We start from the raw sequence: 19,786 nt of genomic DNA on the forward strand, positions 1-19,786 counted from the left end.
CATGGGCAGCAGTGTCTATAGCTGTATCTCAACATACAGTTGACCAATTCAGTCATTTCAAATACCATTCAAAAATGGGTATCAACCCAATTTGGCTGAATTTTAGACATAAATTGATTAGATGTTTTCTGTGATGTAGTCAGAAAATTATTGTGAAATCTATTCCTATCCTTTCTTCATTTTGGTTTGCAACTTATTTCAAAATTTCAATTTCTGAAATATGAAAAGGATATTGGCTGTGAATAAATGTTATAATCTTGCCTTTATTTAAAAATACTCTCTAGTCCTATAGCAATAAACAATAGATAGGAAGGAAAATACCTTTTTGGTTAAATTATATAAATGTATTTAAAATTTTTTTCCCCTAGTTCATAGAACTTCATCTTTGATAATTGTCATGAATGATGTTCATCTACATATGAAGACTATTTTCAGAACAATCTTGTAAAACGTAGTACCAGTGCATAGTAAGCTCTATAGATGCTTGTATATTGGTTGGTTGATTGTTGAAAGGTAGGAGAGGTACTTGCAACCATAGCTAGGATTCTTAACTTCTTTTCATGTCATGGACTCCTCTGGAAGTTTGATGAAGTCTATAGATCCTTCCTCAGAATAAAGTTTTTAAATGCATAAAATCAGATGCTTAGGATTATAAAAGTAACCAATTATTATATTAAAAGTAGTGATCAAAATATTTAAAAGCAAATTCATAGACTCTAGGTAAATCACCTCTGAATTAGAGGTAATGATTCATTCCTGTTTATTACACCTGCTCTTAGCTACTTTTTGCCTTGATTTCATAATAACAATTACCATTTATGTAGTACCTATTATATATCAGGAACTGTGCTAAGCCTTTTACAAACATTATTTCATTTTATTCTTAGAAAAATCCTGAGAAGTAAGTGTTATTACTATCTCTATTTTACATGTGAGAAAACTGAGTAAGATAAGTTAAATGATTTGGAAGGCTAGTAATTTGATTTGAATTTAAATCTTCCTGTCCCCAAGTCTAGTTCTCTATCAAATATACCACTCAATTGCTTTCATGTTTGTTATCCATTTAATATTTTCTATTTTTAAGGATAAGAATAGATGACTTTTTACATTAATTATATACACAAAGTTGGTTTGAATGCTTTGAAAATAAAATGGGGATTAGAAACTAAAACTGAATTTACCAAGAATGTCATGCTAAAATATCTTCACTTTCTTATTTGATAAAGTTACTTTAGCCATATCCATTCATAAATGAATATGTAATATAACTTGATTTCAACAAGGGACTTAGCAAAGTCTCCTACGCTATTTTTAACAGAAAAAAATGAAGAAATGTGGGCTGGATTAGGTGAAATGTGGTACTGTTAGGTGAACCTGTAAAATGTTAAACAACTGAACCTAAAGTTTTGATTTCTGAGAATGTCAATCTGGAAGTAGCTTCTAGTGTCATTTCAAGGAACCCTCTACTCAACTCTATCATGGTCAAAGTTTTTAATTGCTTGAATGAAGACAAATATTTCACATTTTCAGATAACATAAAGCTGAAACAGACAAATATATTGGATAAGAGAATAAAGACTCAAAAAAAAAGATCTTGGCAGTTGGGAACAATGAACCTAAGTAAAAAAGATGTCATTGAAGAGGTACAAATTATACCTTTGCATTTAAGTTTAAAAAATCAGTTTCACAGGTAAAGAATAGGTGAGATGACCTAAAAATGCTTATAAAAATATTTGGAAGATTTTAGCTAATTGCAAATTCAATGAAAACCAACAATATGATGAATTTGTCAAAAAATTTGTGTAATTTTAGTAGATGTAGAATACAACAATGAAAGTATTAGTCTTACTCTGCTCTTTGTGGGTTATATCTTAGCAACTTAACTTTCCAAGTTATTAATTTGTCTTTCAGAATGAAAATGGAAGGGAAGAAGTGAGGAAGACGACCATGTCTAGCTAGTGTAAATCTCAGCATCTAAGATGGTACCACAACCAAGGATATGAACAAAGCAACTTATTTTCTTAACAGCTGCTCATTTACATCTTTGATTACCTCCTCCTATAAAATGAAGATAACTGTAGCATTTATAGGGTTTTTGAAGAAATCATATGAGTTAGATATGTAATGTACTACATTATATCTATTGCATCCAGCATCTAAGTGGCACAATGGACTAAGTGGTACAATGGATAGAGTATTAGTCCTGAAGTCAGGAAAATCTGGATTCAAATCCTCAGATACTTTTTAGCAGTATGACTATAGATAGGTCACTTAACCTATCCTCCATGGTTTCTTCAATAATAAAAAGGAAATAGTAATAGTACTGGACTGCCTCTGTAATCACAAGGATTTAATAAATTAATATTTGTAAAGTCCTAAGCACAGTACCTGGCATATAGTTGATGCCTAATAAATGCTTATTTCCTTCCTTTGCAATCATTGATATACATGTTAGATATTAGTAGTAATAACAATACATATTATATATGTTAGATATAATAGACTGACTTCTATTTATTAATTGAAAGACTATGGGAAAAAGTCAATCCTTGTGAATTTCATGTCTCTTTAGTTCTAAAATAGAGATATTAATACTTACACTATGTATCTTACAAAGTTGTGAAAAAACGTGCAAAAGTCATATACTATATAAATATGAGAGTGTTATTACTATTGATGACTAATATGTGGGTACTTTCACATTTTACATTCCCTCCTCTTTCCAAGCTTTAGAGGAATACTTATTTAACATGCTATACCTGACTTGTAGTTAATTCAAATACACCAATTTTTCTGCAATAAAACCACTCTGTATGGAATATGAAAAACACTGCTTTGTATTTACATCAATGAACATTCAGTTATTTTTTTTTTAAACTGGGAAAGAGTGTATGTTATTATGAGAGCTATCACACTAAAATAATAAAAGACATGTAAGGCATAAAAATGTTAATGCGTGAAAGAATAGAATATGATGGCTTAAGGGCTTTTAATATTTTTTGGGAGGAGAAATGAGTAGGAAGCTCAGGCCAAGTTGTTTTCTTGTACAAAGAAAGTTTCCTTATTGTGTTGTTTGCCCAATATATAAGTAAAGGTCATGTGAAATAAAAAAAAAAAAATCTCTATGGTGAAGACAATCTAAAGGCGTAGGTTTTTAATCTGGCTGTAGCCATCTCAGCCAGAAATGAGACTCTGTCTAATCCAGTCTTGCATCAGTTCCCAGTTACGCATATAAAGAGCCGAGGGAGAGAAGCTTCACTGTTCCTTGTTCAGCACGCGAACTCTGGACAGCGCCCGGAGTCCACTGTTCGTCTTCCCTAGCCTCCCTTATGGTCTTTCTTCTACTTTGCCGCTAAAGCTGAAAACTCAACCTTAGCCACTAGTCCGCTGGTTCCCCCTGCTGAAGAGAAAGGAAATTATACAAATTCCCCATGCAACCTGCCATGATGATGTTTTCCAGTAAATATTGGGCAAGACGGGGGCTTTCTTTGGACTCAGCAGTGCCTGAAGAACATCAGCTACTCGACGACTTAACAGTGAGTATCAAAGAACTGGCCCTTTCAAAAGAGCATTTCTTAGACTGTTGACTGTCTTGTTCCCAACAATATCTATCTGAGGGTTAGTAGACTTGTGCATATCACCACACACACCCTCTAGACCTCCTCCTGCAATAAATTAAAACTCAGTTTACTAAAGTAACATATCTCCATGTCTTTCTAGATTCCTTTCTAAAATTTAGATTCTAGATTGAAAAATTATTTGGAAAGCATCTTTTAAAAAGTTATAGAAAATAAGAGAAATAATTTGTAAGGAAATATTTCTTATTCTAGCATAGGAAAATGTGTATTAGATTTAGGATGGATATTCTTGATGAGGACAAGCAGGGGAGAATTAGATTTTCTACACTTTCACCAGTATATTGCTGTTTCATACACATGCTCTCTCCAATTTTAAAGTACAATTATTGTTTTCCATTTTTTTCCAAAATTATTTTCAGTAATCATTCTTGGATTTAAAACTTTTTAAAAATTGTAACAAAAAAGATGGATTCATTTTGAAAATGTTTTTCCTCAATTTAGTTTTAAAGTTGTTTTAAAAAAAGAGTAAAGTAAAATGTTTTCAATTTCTGATTTGAGATGAAAACTGCAGTGAAAGAAAATATATCCAGATCTTCATGCAATGAAAATATTGCTGATATATTGCAATAATGACATTTCATTATTGCAATAGCACAACTTATCAACTGTTTTTAAATCTGTGGGGAGAAAAAAATCTGTTTGAATATCTTAGCTCTGTGGGTAGAAGACTTCATTATACTTACATATGATTACTACTATTACTACTAAATGAGTTTACTAAATGAGTAAAAATGGTAAATTTTATCATTGTAATTATGATGTTTTGATGAACTAGTTAAATCAATTTTTAAAATTTTTAAATAAATGTAAGTGGCTTTTTTGCATTTCAATAATACATAGATAATTTACATGAGCTAGCAACTACGTTAAGAATTTCTAAAGTAAGAATGAAATACTAAATTTAGAAAATACTATAACAAAATTATAGTAATAGGAAGTGATAAAAATAGAAAGTGAGGAGAAATTGTAGTTTAAAATAGTTTTAAACAGACTATCACTATTAAACATAGAAGTCATACATTTCTAACTTTCTGATAACACAAATAATGAAGTTAACAATAATCTTTTTTCTATGAATTTTTGATGATTAAAAATAGTATGTTAATATGAAAATTTTTTAAAGAGAGGGATGGAAGAAGAGAAAAGAAAACTCTTTTGTTGAATTCTCTACCACAGACATATTTTTGAATTCTTACAAAAATGCAGGAGAATGTTGTAAATGTTTCAATATTTTCATTTGCTGAAAGGGAAGCATTTTTCTTGTTTAACTGTCAGAGTTTAGTGAGTATGCATTATTCCCTTATGTTCTCCTCATTTATACTCTGACTCTGAAGAATCTGTCATCATTATCATTAATAAATTCCAGCTACTCTTACTATAGTATCTTATATACCTAATGAAGTTTTAATCCCTTTCAGTTCCACAGATGCTTCTATTTGCTCATGAAAGATTAGTTATCTAGTTTTTTCACATCTGGATTCTAACTTCCATTTCAATTGTTAACTACTGACATAATTTAGGTGAGCCCAGATGATATATTCTGCCAGCATTATAGCAATTAGATCTCCTGTCAATATAGCATAAAATTAAAGTCAGAAATTACAAATGAAAGTTTTATTGATTTAGGCATATGCATAGTTAGATGGAAGAATATAAAATGGCTATTTACTTTCAAATTATGTTGGAAAAAATAAAAAAATAAGAATAATGAATTTTTGATACTTTTGAATTTGCTTTGGTAACAGGTTTAATTCATGCACTATATTATATCAGTGGAAAGAGGACTGGGCTTGATGTCAGAAAATTTGGTTTCAGTCTTCAGCTTGGAAAATCCTTTGGTCAATTTAATAAATTCTTATTAAGCAACTGCTACAAATGAGAAGCAGTACTGGTGTAGAATACAGAGAACTCGCCAAGAAATAAGATTGATTCAAATTCCACCCCTGACATATCCTGCTTGTTTGATTCTAGGCAAGTTACTTAACTTCTCTGTGCCTAGGCAACTCTCTAATACTGTAAATTGCACAAGTTACCAGTCTGCACTGGTGGAGAGAGTTTCCTCACTTGGAAATTCTGTGTAACAATAATGTCATAGATCTTTTTTCAATTCCTAGAGAAAAACTGAATGAATTTCTGAATAACATTATTTGATCCCTCACACTGGTCCTTTCATCCCTTTTCACCTATCTTCAAGGACTACACTCTCTCTTCATCCTCACTATTACTTCCTACTTAGTCAAGTAGCTTTTTCGAAGTCACCTGGTACCATATCTCTTAACTCTCCTTTTCACTCCTCTCTCACTATCCTTGACCACCTTGCTCTTCCCTTTGTTTTCTGAAGGCAAGAGCCTTCCTCCTTTGACAAAACTAACTCCTCTTACCTGTACTTTTGCCTTGATCCATTTTGTTCTCTTTTGGGACCTTGTTCCATCATTTCCAATATATCTTTCAAATTCATTTCCTTCTCTCTATCCCTAACTCAACCTCTCCTCATTTCTCAATCAGATTATTCTTAGAGTTTCTTTACTGGTTTCTCTGCTTCTAGGCTTTCCTCTCTCTAATCTATCCTTTTCAAAGCAACATGAGTCCCTTCCTAAGGTACTTTTCTGATTAGGTTATTCCTCTACTGAAAACTTTCTATAATCTCTTATTGCCTGTTTGATAGAATATAAACCACGTATTCTGGCATTCAGTATCTTGTACAATCTGTTTCCAAATCATCTTTTTAGATTTATCCATTACTTCATGTGACCTACATTTCAATTGAACTAAATCACTCTGTCCCCATTCTCATTCTACCTTCTTCCATCTCTTTGTTTTCTTCTTATCCTGACCTCCCACATTCTATTTTTATTTACTGATGTCTTTGATATTTCTTTATTTTAGATGATATCTTCTTTATGAAGCCTTCCCTGATTCCTCCTTCTCTTCAGATGAAACAACTTCTATCTTCATTCAGAACTTCTCCATTGCACTTGTCTCATTCTCCTTTTTTCCCACTTCTTTCCCTAAGATCCCCAAATTCTGTAGAACAGTCTGTGACCTAGCTTTGCCCTACAAATAGTAGATATTTATTATATTGTTGAATTCATTGATTTGCATCACATAATTTCTTTAAAACTCACTTTCCTCATTTGTAAAATGGACGTAATGATACTTGTAATGCTTAGTATTTTTTTAAAGGAACAAATGAGAAGTGTGTGAAATGTTTTGTAACTATAAAATGTTATATAAAATTTTATGGTAATTGAATGAGATATATTTCAGTGCAAGAAACAAGCTGGAAAGAAAACTTAAAGACAGAGATTAATAATTAGTAATTCTTTTAAATGTTTTATTGATACTTAAAATTTTTTTACAGCATTATTCATTTCCAATTACTCTTTTCTCTCTCTACCCTCAGAGGATCTTTCCCTTGTAATAAATAAGAACAGTGAAGGAAACAAATCAACACATTGGCTAATGAAAAATTCTTAATCCTTCTTAAACAGTTATTATTATTTTTTTTAATGATAGAGTGGACCCAACCAATTTTTTAAAATTTGGATCACTAGCTGATAGGATGAAAGCATTCAAAATTAGTGGCTTAAAATACTCTACTGTCACATTTTTGATTTTCATTTCTGAACAATTCAACTACATCTAGAATATCTTGACAGAGTTTGATTGCTCTGTTCATGTTAAAGTTGTCTTTCAGTACACCAAGCTTCTTAAAGTTTTTCTACTCATGATCCCCATTCTCAAGAGAAATTTTTTAAGACCCCAGGCATATAGATATATAAAATAAGTATAAAAATCAAACATTTATTGATAATAAACCATAATTTCATGACCCCCCCAATTCAGTCACAAATTACAATTTAAGAAGGTTCTAGTTTCTGATAAATTCGTCTAGAAGAAGCTTATCTATATAATCTTTAATTTATTCATAAACTACAACACAATCATGTGTAAAGATTTTTAAAGTGGGAATTGATAGTCCTAAGTGTGAATCCTATTTCTGTCACTACCTAACTTTGTAAACTTGTATTCACATTTTGCCTCTCTGAGCCTCAATTTCCTGATCTGTAAAATTGGTAAGGAAGAGAGAGGGTTGGATTAGATGAATATATACTCCTTAAGAATAGGGACAGTTTCATTTTTTTGTCTTTGTATCATCAATATCTAGCACAGTGTCTGGAATGTAGTAGGTGATTAATAAATGCTTGTTGGCATACAAGATAAACTGCTGGACTGGGAGTCAAAATAACTTGAGTTCTAATTCTTCTTCACACGTTACCTGTGTGACTCTGGGCAAGTCATTTAATCTCTCCCCATCTTCATTTTCCTCATCTTTTAAGAATGATAAGATTATTGTAAAGATCAAATAAAATTGCATCTATCTACATACATACACATATGCATATATCTATGTATAATATGTTACAGACTTTAGAGTACTATATAAATATACGATATTATTTAGTAACTAATCTTTGAAAAGTAAGCTTTCTGTCAGCTCAAACATTCTCTGATTATTTTCTTTCCTTTTTTCCTCATAGCTGAACAGAGCAAATGATAAGAAAGGCAACAAAGGTAGTGGTAAGAATGAAGCTGCTGGGGAAAGTGAAAAGACTGCAGTCGTGTTTTCTCTGAAAAATGAAGTTGGTGAATTGGTAAAAGCCTTAAGGCTGTTTCAGGTATGTGTGAAACCTCCCAACATAGTCATATGCACTGTTATGGACTTATCATCTGTTGGGAAGCATGCATGACCCACTGAGTCAATTTCTGGGGATGCTATAATTATGTTTATAGAACTTTAATAAAATAGAACTTTCTGATGGATGCTTCACAAATAGCATCATCATCTAAATCAGGGCTTTTAAACTTTTTCCACTTTGTGACAACTTTTCACCCAAGAAATTTTTACCATGGCCACATTTAAAATCTGAGCTGAGGTGTTTCTGGCCATGTTTGTGCATATGTACTATAAAATGTGCAATGTTGTGTATTCAGAATCAAGGTTGCAGTGAAGTTGCATGATGCAAGGGCAAGCACTGCCAGAAACACTTCAGATTTATTCTGCATGGGCAAGCACTGCCAAAAACACCTCAGATTCAGTCTGCATTTGATTTTGAATTAGTTTTTGATTATTGCATTCAGAAACATTTACTGTTGCCACTATGAGGCACAGTTTAAGAAGTTTTGATATAACCGAATATACAAGATCATGTGAAATATGCTTTTTTTAATCCAAACAATCTGTAAGGAATGAGATAACCTCATTACCAGGTAGAAATGGATCCAGAGGGGTATCTCTCTTTACTCAATCCTGGTGTGGAAAATGGAGATTTGTACAAAGTATAAAAGGGGTATGTATGATTATTAATGATAGCTTGATGTGGTAGAAAGAACAATGAACTTGGAACAAGAATACCTAGGTCAAAATTTTGTTTGGAAGTTATTTGCTTTTTTGATGACCATGAAGAATGGAAGATCAAAAATATGAACAGATTTATCTCAGGTCATACAATTTAATAAATGACAAATCTATGATTTGAATTTATGTCCTCTCAATCTCAATCCAGAGCTTTTTGCATCATTTTAAATTTCTTTATCTATAAAATGAAGGGGTGGGGTGGCCTATATAAATTGTTAGTTCTTTTACAGGATAAAATACCATAAACCTATGAACTTTACAAAACTATCCTTTTCTTTTAGCAAGGATTCCTAATAGTATTTCTTTTAATTAAAAGTCTTCACTGGACATTTGAAATCAATTTATTTACAAATACTTTGTAGATAGGAATAATTAATATCAGAGATAAAATGGATTCAACCCAAATGCATTCTTTGAGTGGGAAAGGTACAGTTTAGATGATTGCAAACGAGAACCTGTTAGAAAATGCTACATGGCTATTTTAGTTGAAGCATTTCATTGGCAGAACTTAGATAAAATTTGTTAATGTGATTTAAGGTGACAAATCAGGTAGGGGGAGGTTTGGTGTATACATTCAGAAACTCCACTATTATTCCATCTACCATGATGGTGCTAAGAGACTGAATTAAAAATAAATACCATTTTAGGAATGTGAAGCAAGTAATTCTTTGAATGGTTTTGAGGTTAAGATCTTTAAATCCTTCCTGATTTCCCTGTAATTCCTTCTTCTTTTTTTAAAGTATACTTTATTTTTTTTTCAAACATAGCTTTTTATTTTCAAAATACATGCAAAGATAGTTTTCAACATTCACTCTTGTAAAACCTTGTGTTCCTGTTTTTCTCCCTTCCTCCCTCCCCTCTCCTAGATAGCAAGTAATCCAATATAAGTTAAACATGTATACTTCTTCTAAACATATTTCTACATTTATCATGCTACACAAAAATAAAATCAGATAAAAAAATGAAAGGAAAAAAAACCCAAGCAAACAACAAAAAAGGTGAAAATACTGTTATGATCCACATTCAGTCCCCATGGTCCTCTCTCTAGATGTAGATGACTATCGTCAATCACAAATCTATTATTACTGATCTGCATCACCTCATTGTTGAAAAGAGCCAAGTCCATCACAGTTGTGATTGTTGTGTACAATGTTCTTTTGGTTCTGCTCACCCTATGATTTCTTCTGTGCAACTTTCAGTTTGGATCAGTTGACACTCAAAGTCCTCTATTAACTTTGAGATTCTAGAATTCCATGAACTGATGTCATATTGATATTATGAACCTTATTCATAATAAGATTTTGAGTAGGTAGGAAGAAGATAGAAGAATTATCTTGGCATGTTTTCATGTTGGGAATATTATAATAACATACTTAATGATGCACAATGGACTTATTTCCAATGCCATACCTAGAAAATGTTAGGAATTAAGGGTTGGGATGGTGCTAGAATAATCCCTGCTGTATTGATATTCCGTAGAAATACATATCAGCATCTAAAAAAATAAAATCACCTGCTTGGTTAGCTACATTGATCAAATTAAACAAATAATAAACCAGTTCTTCTATTATAAACAATTATTATTTGTAGATAATTATTATCTTCAAGTTTATTCTATATCCCAGGATATAAACAATAAAAAATGTCCAATACAAGGTCAGTCACTGTGGATGTGGACAAGATTCAGGAGACCTAAGTTCTTCACTTCATGGCAGTTAGGGACCCAGTTAGGGATCTGGAAAATCAAAATAAAATTTTTTTGGTTCTCCCTTCATACCAGAGAAGAAGTCTGAATTATTATAATATTAAAAATAAAATATGATGATATACAATACTTTACATATATTTTATGCATTTCTGAGTTTCTAAAATTTTTCTGCCATATGCTGGTTTTTATGTGCCATTTGTGGCTTTTGCAAAACTTCTCCCAAATTCCCATTCAATTCAATACCCCACAATATGTCAAAACCACATCGTGGAAAGTCACTATTTAGAAGGGATAACTGTAATTTAATCCCTGCTCTTTATCAACAATAGAATTCTGGCAAAGCCATTTAAACTCTCTGAGTACCAATATTCTCATCTGTAAAATGGAAATAAAAGTGTGTCTTTCCTACCTAACAGAAATATTCTGAGAATCAAATAAGATAATTGATGTGAAAACACCTTGTAAACAGTAAATATCTATGGTAATGTGATGTATTATTATTATTAACTTTTTTAAAAGAATCCATGATTGGGTATTTCCTGTATTAATATAGATTGTAACTTCTTCACAACTCAGTAGAATTACTATAGAATTGCATCTCTTCAAATGAATCACCTGGGACCTGGTGGTCCATCTTCTAATGGTGAGTCTTTCTACATGTAGCTACATTCATCTTAAAATGATTATCACTGCGCCTTTTCTCAAAGCCCTTTTGGCTTGGTAGAACCTGTCATAGTTCATTTTCTGTTGGTAAATATAAGGAGATCATGCGTGAAAAGATACAAGAGAACATAAGGATTCAAAAGATCTTGAGACAGATAGTTTCTTACTTACAGACATGTAAACATGAGGCTCCCTAATCCATTAGTTCTTACCACTGGTACTCAAATGGTAGTTTAAGCATATTGTGGGATGCATGCTTCGATCAAGAGCCCAGATCTCTGCCCTTATAACTGATTTTTGTTGCTAAGTGATTCACAGGGACTAAGCAGGAAGGAAAACTTCAATCAGTCAATCAATGAGTGGGCTGGATTGCATAACCCCTTTGTTGACTACAAAGTCATTATGATTAGGAAAGTTTAATAACCATGTTTACCTGGATTGGAATGAAATTTACTAACCTTGCATTTATTGCCTAAATGTGGCTGGTCAAGTCAGTTACTGAGTACATTAAAATTTCCTGGTCAAACATGGAGTTTCATCTATCAACTATCCTATCATAGGATAGATGAAACTATCAACTATCAACTAGGACATAGCAATAGGTTCATTCTCATGGATAGCTTCTGAGAATCCAACATAATTTCACTTTACAACAAGACCTGGGAGTTGGAATTTAGTGGGGGATTATTATTAATCAATTTAGGATTTTCAAAAACGTAAAACCCAAATCCAGTCATCTGGAGGAGTATAATGGAAAGATCAAAATGCACAAAGTCGAGAGAACTATGTATGTGTCCTGACAATTCTTAGCTATGTGATCATAATGCTATGAGATCACAATCTCTCTTGGTACCAGTTTCTTAATTTACAAAATGAGGAACTTGGAATAAGTATACTCAAAGGCTCTTCCAAATCTAAGATTGTGTCATTTTATATTCTTTCATTCATTTGGCAAATAGTTGAGTGCCTACTATATGACCAAGGATTGTACAAGGTAGTGTTGTATATATAAAGATTTTTAGGACATAGTTCACTTTTAAAATCTTTATAATTCAATAGTAGAGATAAGATATATGTGCAAGTAACTGAAATGCAGAATGCTATGTATGGTACAAAGAAAATATTTTAGAAGTTCAGGAAAAAGGAGAGATCTTTTTGCTGGAATTATGAAGAAAAAACGAGGGAAAAGGAGTAATATTTAAATTGGGCCTTGAAAGAAAAGAAGAATACCTTAGAGGTGAGAATGGGGGCATTCTACAGCACATTTCAGGAATGTGGGTCTGGAAGAGGGTATTCCAGGAGTAGAGAATGGCAGACTCAAGATTCAGAGGCAAGAAGGCTCCAGACTTGTTTGAGTAACAGTAAGGAATCTAGTTTAACAGTAAGGAATCTAGTTTTGACAAAAAAGTGGCATTTGTATAGAAGAAGTGGGAGAGTGGGCTAAAAATAGAAATCAGGTTCATATTTGGATTATGGGAATGTTTGAATTTTCGTTCCAAGGAATATGTCAAATTACTCATTTGAATGAATCCTTGAGTGAAAATATGACCTTGACAATGAAATGTTTGGTCTACATAATGCCAAATAACTACTTTTATTCTTTGGCTCTTTTAAGTATTACATTTAGATATTTATAAATTCATTGACACTACTAAAACTGTTGTGTTGCACAGAGTAACCAAGCAGATTAACTTGAATACAATTTTTTTTCTTTCATTCATTCAAAGCTAAGGATAAATAAAATTTTTGCAGTGTAGCAAAAATGCAATCATGAATCATTTTTGCTATATGTAAGAAAATAAGCTTATTCTTAGCTTTATGTCTGATTGAGGAAGTTAATCTATTGACCACCAGGTGGTGATGACAAAAAGACCAAAAAAAGGGGAAAATGATTTCTTAAAAAACCCATTTGGTCATGTCTCCCCACAGGAAAAGCATGTGAACATGGTCCACATCGAATCTAGGAAATCCAGGCGAAGAAGTTCTGAAGTAGAAATCTTCGTAGACTGTGACTGTAGTAAAAAAGAATTTAATGAGCTTATTCAGTTGCTGAAATTTCAAACCACCATTGTGACCTTGAATCCACCAGAGAATATTTGGACAGAGGAGGAAGGCAAGGCCACTTCTGCATCTTTTACTTTTACTTATACTTTGTAGCAATATTTGTAGCATAGAAAGAATAAGCTAATATTTTTGACCTTACATTTTGTTTCTAACAGACCTAGAGGATGTCTTGTGGTTTCCCCGGAAGATTGCTGAATTAGACAAATGTTCTCACCGAGTTCTCATGTATGGTTCAGAGCTGGATGCAGATCACCCAGTAAGTAAGAGGAAAAATCCTAGTGAGGGTATTCTGTGTTATTAGATTTTATTGTGGGATACTACTACATTGATATTTATGTTAAACCAGTGAGAGCTGCTCTTCAGACTAAAATATGTTCCAGTATGCCCTTAGTCAGGATAAATCAGGGTGGGTATTATTTTTTTGGTGCCATGGACCCTTTTGAGAATCTGATGAAATCTATGGACCTTTTTCAGAAATAATTTCAATTGCATAAAATGAAACATGCAGGATTACAAAGGAAACTAATTATACTGAAATAGTTATCTATTCATCTATCTATCTATCTATCTATCTATCTATCTATTTTCACACAACCATACCACATGGTTGTCATGGGTCATGGAACCCCAGAATTAAAAAGCCCTGTCTAGAGGGATGCTATTTTCCTATTTGTATACACAATGTTTCATTTATTTTTAAAGGGTTAAATGGGGCAAGTGGAGATTTCAAAAACTCCTGAATGTACTGTAAAAAGGTATTTCTAAATCAAATTATTTAATCACAGAGGGTGGTCTTTTATATAATAATTAATCAAATTGAATTTTTCTTTGGAAAAGCTAAAAAGAACTCATTATTGTCTTGTGGTAAGGATTCTTTTTTTTTATTATTATAGTTTTTTATTGACAAAACATATTGCATAGATTATTTTTCAACACTGACTCTTGCAAAAACTTCTGTTCCAACTTTTCCCCTCCTTCCTTCCACCTCCTCCCCTAGATGGCAGATAGTGCCATACATGTTAAATGTGTTAAAGTATATGTTAAATATAATATATGTTATACATATTTATACAGTTATCTTGCTGCACAAGAAAAATCGGATTTAGAAAGAAGGTAAAAATAACCTGGGAAGAAAAACAAAAATGCAAGCAAACAAAAACAGAAAGAGTGTAAATGCTATGTTGTGGTCCACACTCATTTCCCAGTGTTCTTTCACTGGGCGTAGCTGGTTCTGTTCATTACTCATCAGTTGGAATTGATTTGGATCCTATCATTACTGAAGATAACTACTTCCATTAGAATTGATCCTCATATAGTATTGTTGTTGAGGTATATAATGATCTCCTGGTTCTGCTCATTTCACTTAGCATCAGTTCATGTTAAGTCTCTCCAAGCCTCTCTATATTCATCCTGCTGGTCATTTCTTACAGAACAATAATATTCCATAACATTCATATACTACAGTTTACTCAGCCATTCTCCAATTGATAGGCATCCATTCAATTTCCAGTTTCTAGCCACTACAAAAAAGGCTGTGGCAAGGATTTTTAACCTAGTGGGCAGAGATGGTATGGATTAATTTTAAAAAATATTTTGATAACTCTATTTCAATATAATTGATTTCCTTTATATCTTATTTTATACATATAAAAACATGATTCTGAGAAGGGATCTTTAGGTTTCACTAGATTTCAGAAAAGGTCCAAAAAAAACTAAAAGCTTTTGTCCTATGGAGATATAGTGGAAGAATTATACCCTGACTTTTTTTTTTTTGGATAATAATTATATAAGGATACAACAATGTAATTTTTAGTCTTAATGGAAATGCAAACATTTCTAGAACAGAATTGTGATTGGACAGGCTAATTTTTTTCTCCTACTCTTTTTACTCTACTCAAATAAATACTGCATTTGAAGTAATATGAATCTGTGATAATGATAACAATAACTATTTTCTTTGCATTTCTTCACCAATATTTTTTAACATGAGACTTGGATGCCTATTTCAAGTCTCTCCAAAGTACAAGATCTGGGGGAAGGGACCCATCTACTCAAAATACAAACCCTTTTAAAAATTTAATCTTATTTTTTGAAATTAAAAACATTTATTTTCTCTCTTATTCCACCAAAAATAAAAGTAGGAAACAAAGAAAAACAAAACCCTCTTAAAACATATGCATAGTCAAGCAAAACAAATTCTCACATTGACCATGGCCCCAAATGTATATCACATTCTATTTCTTGAAACCATCACCTTTCTGAGAGGAGATAATAGTATGCTTTATCATGGGTCCCCTTGGAGGCTTGGTTGGTCATTTCAGTATCTATTTCTTCTGGGACCCAACAGCTGGAACCAGGGAGATGACCATACAGAAGCAAACAGGAAGATGAAAGAGTAAAAGTTGAAAAATTAATTTGAAATATTCATTGTTGATTGAGCTTTATTTTTGGATACTTGATGCAGTTAGTCCTTCTGTGAAATCTGTAGAATCCAAAAATGAGCCAGTGTGGCTATGACTACATTGTAGGAAATGACAAAATGCAGTGAAAAAACTTAGTTTATCCTACCATCAAGTAGATCAAAAGTGAGGTAGCTGGGTGGCACAATGGATAGATTGTTAGGCCTGGACAGTCAGGGAAACTCTTTTTCTCAGTTCATATTCAGTCTCAGATACTTAATAACTGTCTTGATCAGGTCACTTCACCCTGTTTGCCTCAGTTTCATCATCTATGAGTTGAAGAAGGAAATGTCAAACCATTCGTTGTCAAGAAAACCACAAATGGAGTCTCAAAGAGTTGGCTGTGACTGAAATGACTGAACAATTCACTTAATGTCTTTGAGCCTCAGTTCCTTCATCTATAAAGGAGAGATAATAATTGCTTTACTTTCTACCTCATGGGGTTGTTTTGAGCAAAGTTCTTTGAAAACCTTGGCTTAGTATACTAGAAAGCACTGAGATTGGAATTCAAAGATTATAGGATCATGCAGCATAACTTTATAGCTAGAAGGAACCTTAGAGGCCATACATTTCAACATCATTATTGAGTAGGAAGAGGCAGAGCAGGAATGCAGCCGAAGTCATTTGATCCCAAGTCTGGGAGAGACTAATCTAAGGAAGAAGAGGGTGCAGTGGAAATTATGTTGAACTTGGGTTCATCAGTTTGGACTTCAAATCTTGCCCCTCTCTTATTTCCTGGGTGATCTTGGACAAGTGACATAATTCCTTAGAATCTACTCAGTGGTAAAATGAAAGACCTATTTAAGTGGCCTTTTAGGTATTTTGCAGATCCAAATATGATCTCACTCAAACAAACATGTTATAGATCTCTTTTCAACTCTAAACCCAGTGGTTTTATAAAAATGTGAACTTATTTTTGTTAAAAAGTAACTATCCTAAGGCAATGCAAAAATAGGCTATTAAGTTTCTAGGTCATCTTAGGTAAGATCTTTTACCTTGAGAGACTGAAGTTTTTTTTTTTTTTTTTTAATATTGTTGTTCATCATTTCAGTCATGTTGGACTCTCCTAACGTTAAATTCCCAAATGCTCCACTTAGGTTAGTTTGAAAATTATTCAGTTCATAGTAAAGATTCTGCCATTTACCTAGAATGACTATATCACTGACCTTGCTGTGAAGAAATGTTATTTTGGTATACAATATAAATTTCTCTTTGCTTAATTTCATCCCATTATTCCTAATTATGTCCACCTTATGAGGTCTTCTCTTATTTGATGTGCAATCACTAGATATAATTGCAAGTAGTTAGCAATTACCCAACCTCAATCATATGTTTTGGTGTTGGGTTTTTCCCACACACACATTTATTTTACAACAGACCAAATGTTCATTTTGCAAAATTTAATTGTCAGTAAAGGAAAAGAGATGGTATGCTTTTTTGTGCATGGACAAATCCAAAGCTGGATTAGGTACAGAGATAAAAATAGGGTCCTCAGGACTCCTTGTATTGATACCTGCAAAGGAAAATCAGCTGACCAGAGAAGAAAATGAGAATGTGAAATTTAGGGAGATAACCCTTATTAGATGGGGTTTAGAATCAGAGGATTAGAGAGCTAGAAGACTCCTCAGAGGTAATCTAGAAGAGACAGCCAGATGTAGCTAGGTAGTATCATTATCATCATCATCACCATCACCATCATTATTGCATTTTCATGCTGCTTTAAGGTTTGTAAAGTGCTTTATGTATATTGTCTCATTTTAGTCTCACAACAGCTTTGGTAGATAGTGTTGTTATTTATTCCTATTTTATGAATGAGGTAACAGAAATTAAATTAGACAGAACTTAAATGACTAGCCCAGGATCAAAGGCTAACACAGGTACCAAATCTTTAAGGCTGGATTTGAAATCCAGGTTTCTAGACTCTAGGTTCAGCATTCCATCCATTGTGTCACCTTGCTGTTTCATTGTAGATAGAACTTTAAACTTCTAGTCAGGAAAATATGAGTTCGAATATTGCTGCAACCACTTAACTAGCTATGTAATCCTGTTCCAGTCACCTAACCTTTCTGCTTCAGTTTCTTCATTTATAACATGAGGGAAATAATAGCATTTTCCTTTAAGGATTGTTAGAAAGATAAAATGAAATTGTACATGTAATTATACATGAGAGTATGTATGTGAATTATTAACATATTAATATAAGATTTATGATTATAATTTTATTTATATTTATAATTATAATTAATGTATTTAGCATATGAATATGATATATAACAAATTATATTAAATATATAATACAATTATGCATATAATACTTTACAGACTCTAAAGGGATACATAAATGTTATCAATTATTATTATTTAGTCCAATGCTTTCATAATTTATAGATGAGAAAACCAAATCCCAGAGAAGTATTCTAAAGTTAAAATGATAGGAAGTTAAGCTAGAATTTGAAAACAGGCTCTGGGAATCCAAATCTCATGTTCTTTCCATTGTACCATAGTTCCTAGAACATTATAATAGCTGAGTAAATATTTAATAAAATAATAGTGTAGATGTTCATTTGAGGTAGAGGTTGTTGTCCATTCTGGGTCTTCAATTTGGAGCCATAACAGCAAAGAACTGACACTGTAGCCAACTGTTGCTCAGCTTAGGCTGGATGGCTGAAGGTTGCTTTTTTTCTAAATTTGTGTAGATATCTACTCAATGCCTTCTCTTCACTGTTTTCATCTAGTTCAGTTGCCACATAGGACTATCTGGATTACTAGAGCTAATAGGAAACCTTTGGACAATTTCTACACTTGGTTAATGAGGAATGCTAGTAATTCATTCTTTCAGCTACTCTGGGATGATACAAGTGCATGCTTTGATTGAGTATGCAAGATTTCTCTGAAAAAACTCGCAGGAATGGAATGCCATTAGGCTAGTGACACTCCTCAGAGAAGAGAAGCAGATGTGGAGTAATACATGTCTAGAAGCCTGTTTCTTTTATCATGATATTTGTCACTTTGAAAAATCCAGAGGCCCAAAGGATGGTCTCAGCATTACCCTCTGAGATACCTTGACTTTATCTGTGAGTTCTGAATACCTCACAACTCTCTTGTGGTAAAAAAGAGACCTCTGCTTCTTAATTTTTTTTAACGAAAATATTTCAATGAACAAATATTTAATTTTTCTTCCTTCAATCTCTCCCTCACTACTTTGGGAGATAAAAATTTCCAATAAGACAAGACAAAACCTTTATAACAAGTATCCTACATGAACCATGTCCAAAAATACATGTTTCATCTTGCTTCTCCAAATCTTAACCTCCTGCTTCTTTTATTTGGATTGTTGTATCTCTAGGTGTTTACAAATCACTAGCTTTAGATTTAAATTTTTCTTTTTCCTTATGCTTCTTTAAAAAATTACTCTCTCTTCTCAAAGACTTCCATCTCTACTGCTATGCAACATTCCCTGGTTACAAAGAGGTACAACCACCTTATACATTGCTCATGTCTTACAAAATATGTCTTGTTCTACACCTTTGGCATTCCACCTTTTTATGGGATGCCAGTCCTCTGAAGAGAAGATTTGTTTCTGTGATGATCAAACTTCCAATATCATTCACATTTTTATTCCTATACATTATTGTGGTCACTATATAAATAAGATACTACCTGTTAACTGTTATAATTATCTTGAAAGAGAAACCTACCTTGAAAGAGAAAGTTCCTACCAACTTTATTTTGTGAAGATCTCAGGCCTCACAAACCAATTCCACAGGGCCAACTGGCCATTTTCTAATGAATTTGTGTGAGATTTGACAATAGAACAAGCCCAAGTCTATTTTGG

At 32.7% G+C, this 19,786-nt stretch overlaps 1 protein-coding gene across 2 annotated transcripts in view; it reads left to right on the top strand.

Moving 5' to 3' along the window:
* The first annotated feature begins 3,431 nt into the window (after positions 1-3,431).
* TPH2 (tryptophan hydroxylase 2) overlaps positions 3,432-19,786 on the top strand; it is a 118,827-nt gene continuing 102,472 nt past the window's right edge. Inside the window, exons 1-5 of one of the 2 annotated variants that reach the window (XM_052000770.1) lie at positions 3,432-3,536; positions 5,875-5,892; positions 8,180-8,317; positions 13,358-13,541; positions 13,648-13,748. In XM_052000770.1, the coding sequence (XP_051856730.1) occupies positions 3,432-3,536; positions 5,875-5,892; positions 8,180-8,317; positions 13,358-13,541; positions 13,648-13,748 (546 nt within the window). The remainder of the gene's footprint in view (positions 3,537-5,874; positions 5,893-8,179; positions 8,318-13,357; positions 13,542-13,647; positions 13,749-19,786) is intronic. The other variant, XM_052000769.1, reaches the window with a different exon arrangement.

Source organism: Antechinus flavipes, chromosome 5, assembly GCF_016432865.1.
Source record: "Antechinus flavipes isolate AdamAnt ecotype Samford, QLD, Australia chromosome 5, AdamAnt_v2, whole genome shotgun sequence".
NCBI classification, from domain to species: Eukaryota; Metazoa; Chordata; class Mammalia; order Dasyuromorphia; family Dasyuridae; genus Antechinus; species Antechinus flavipes.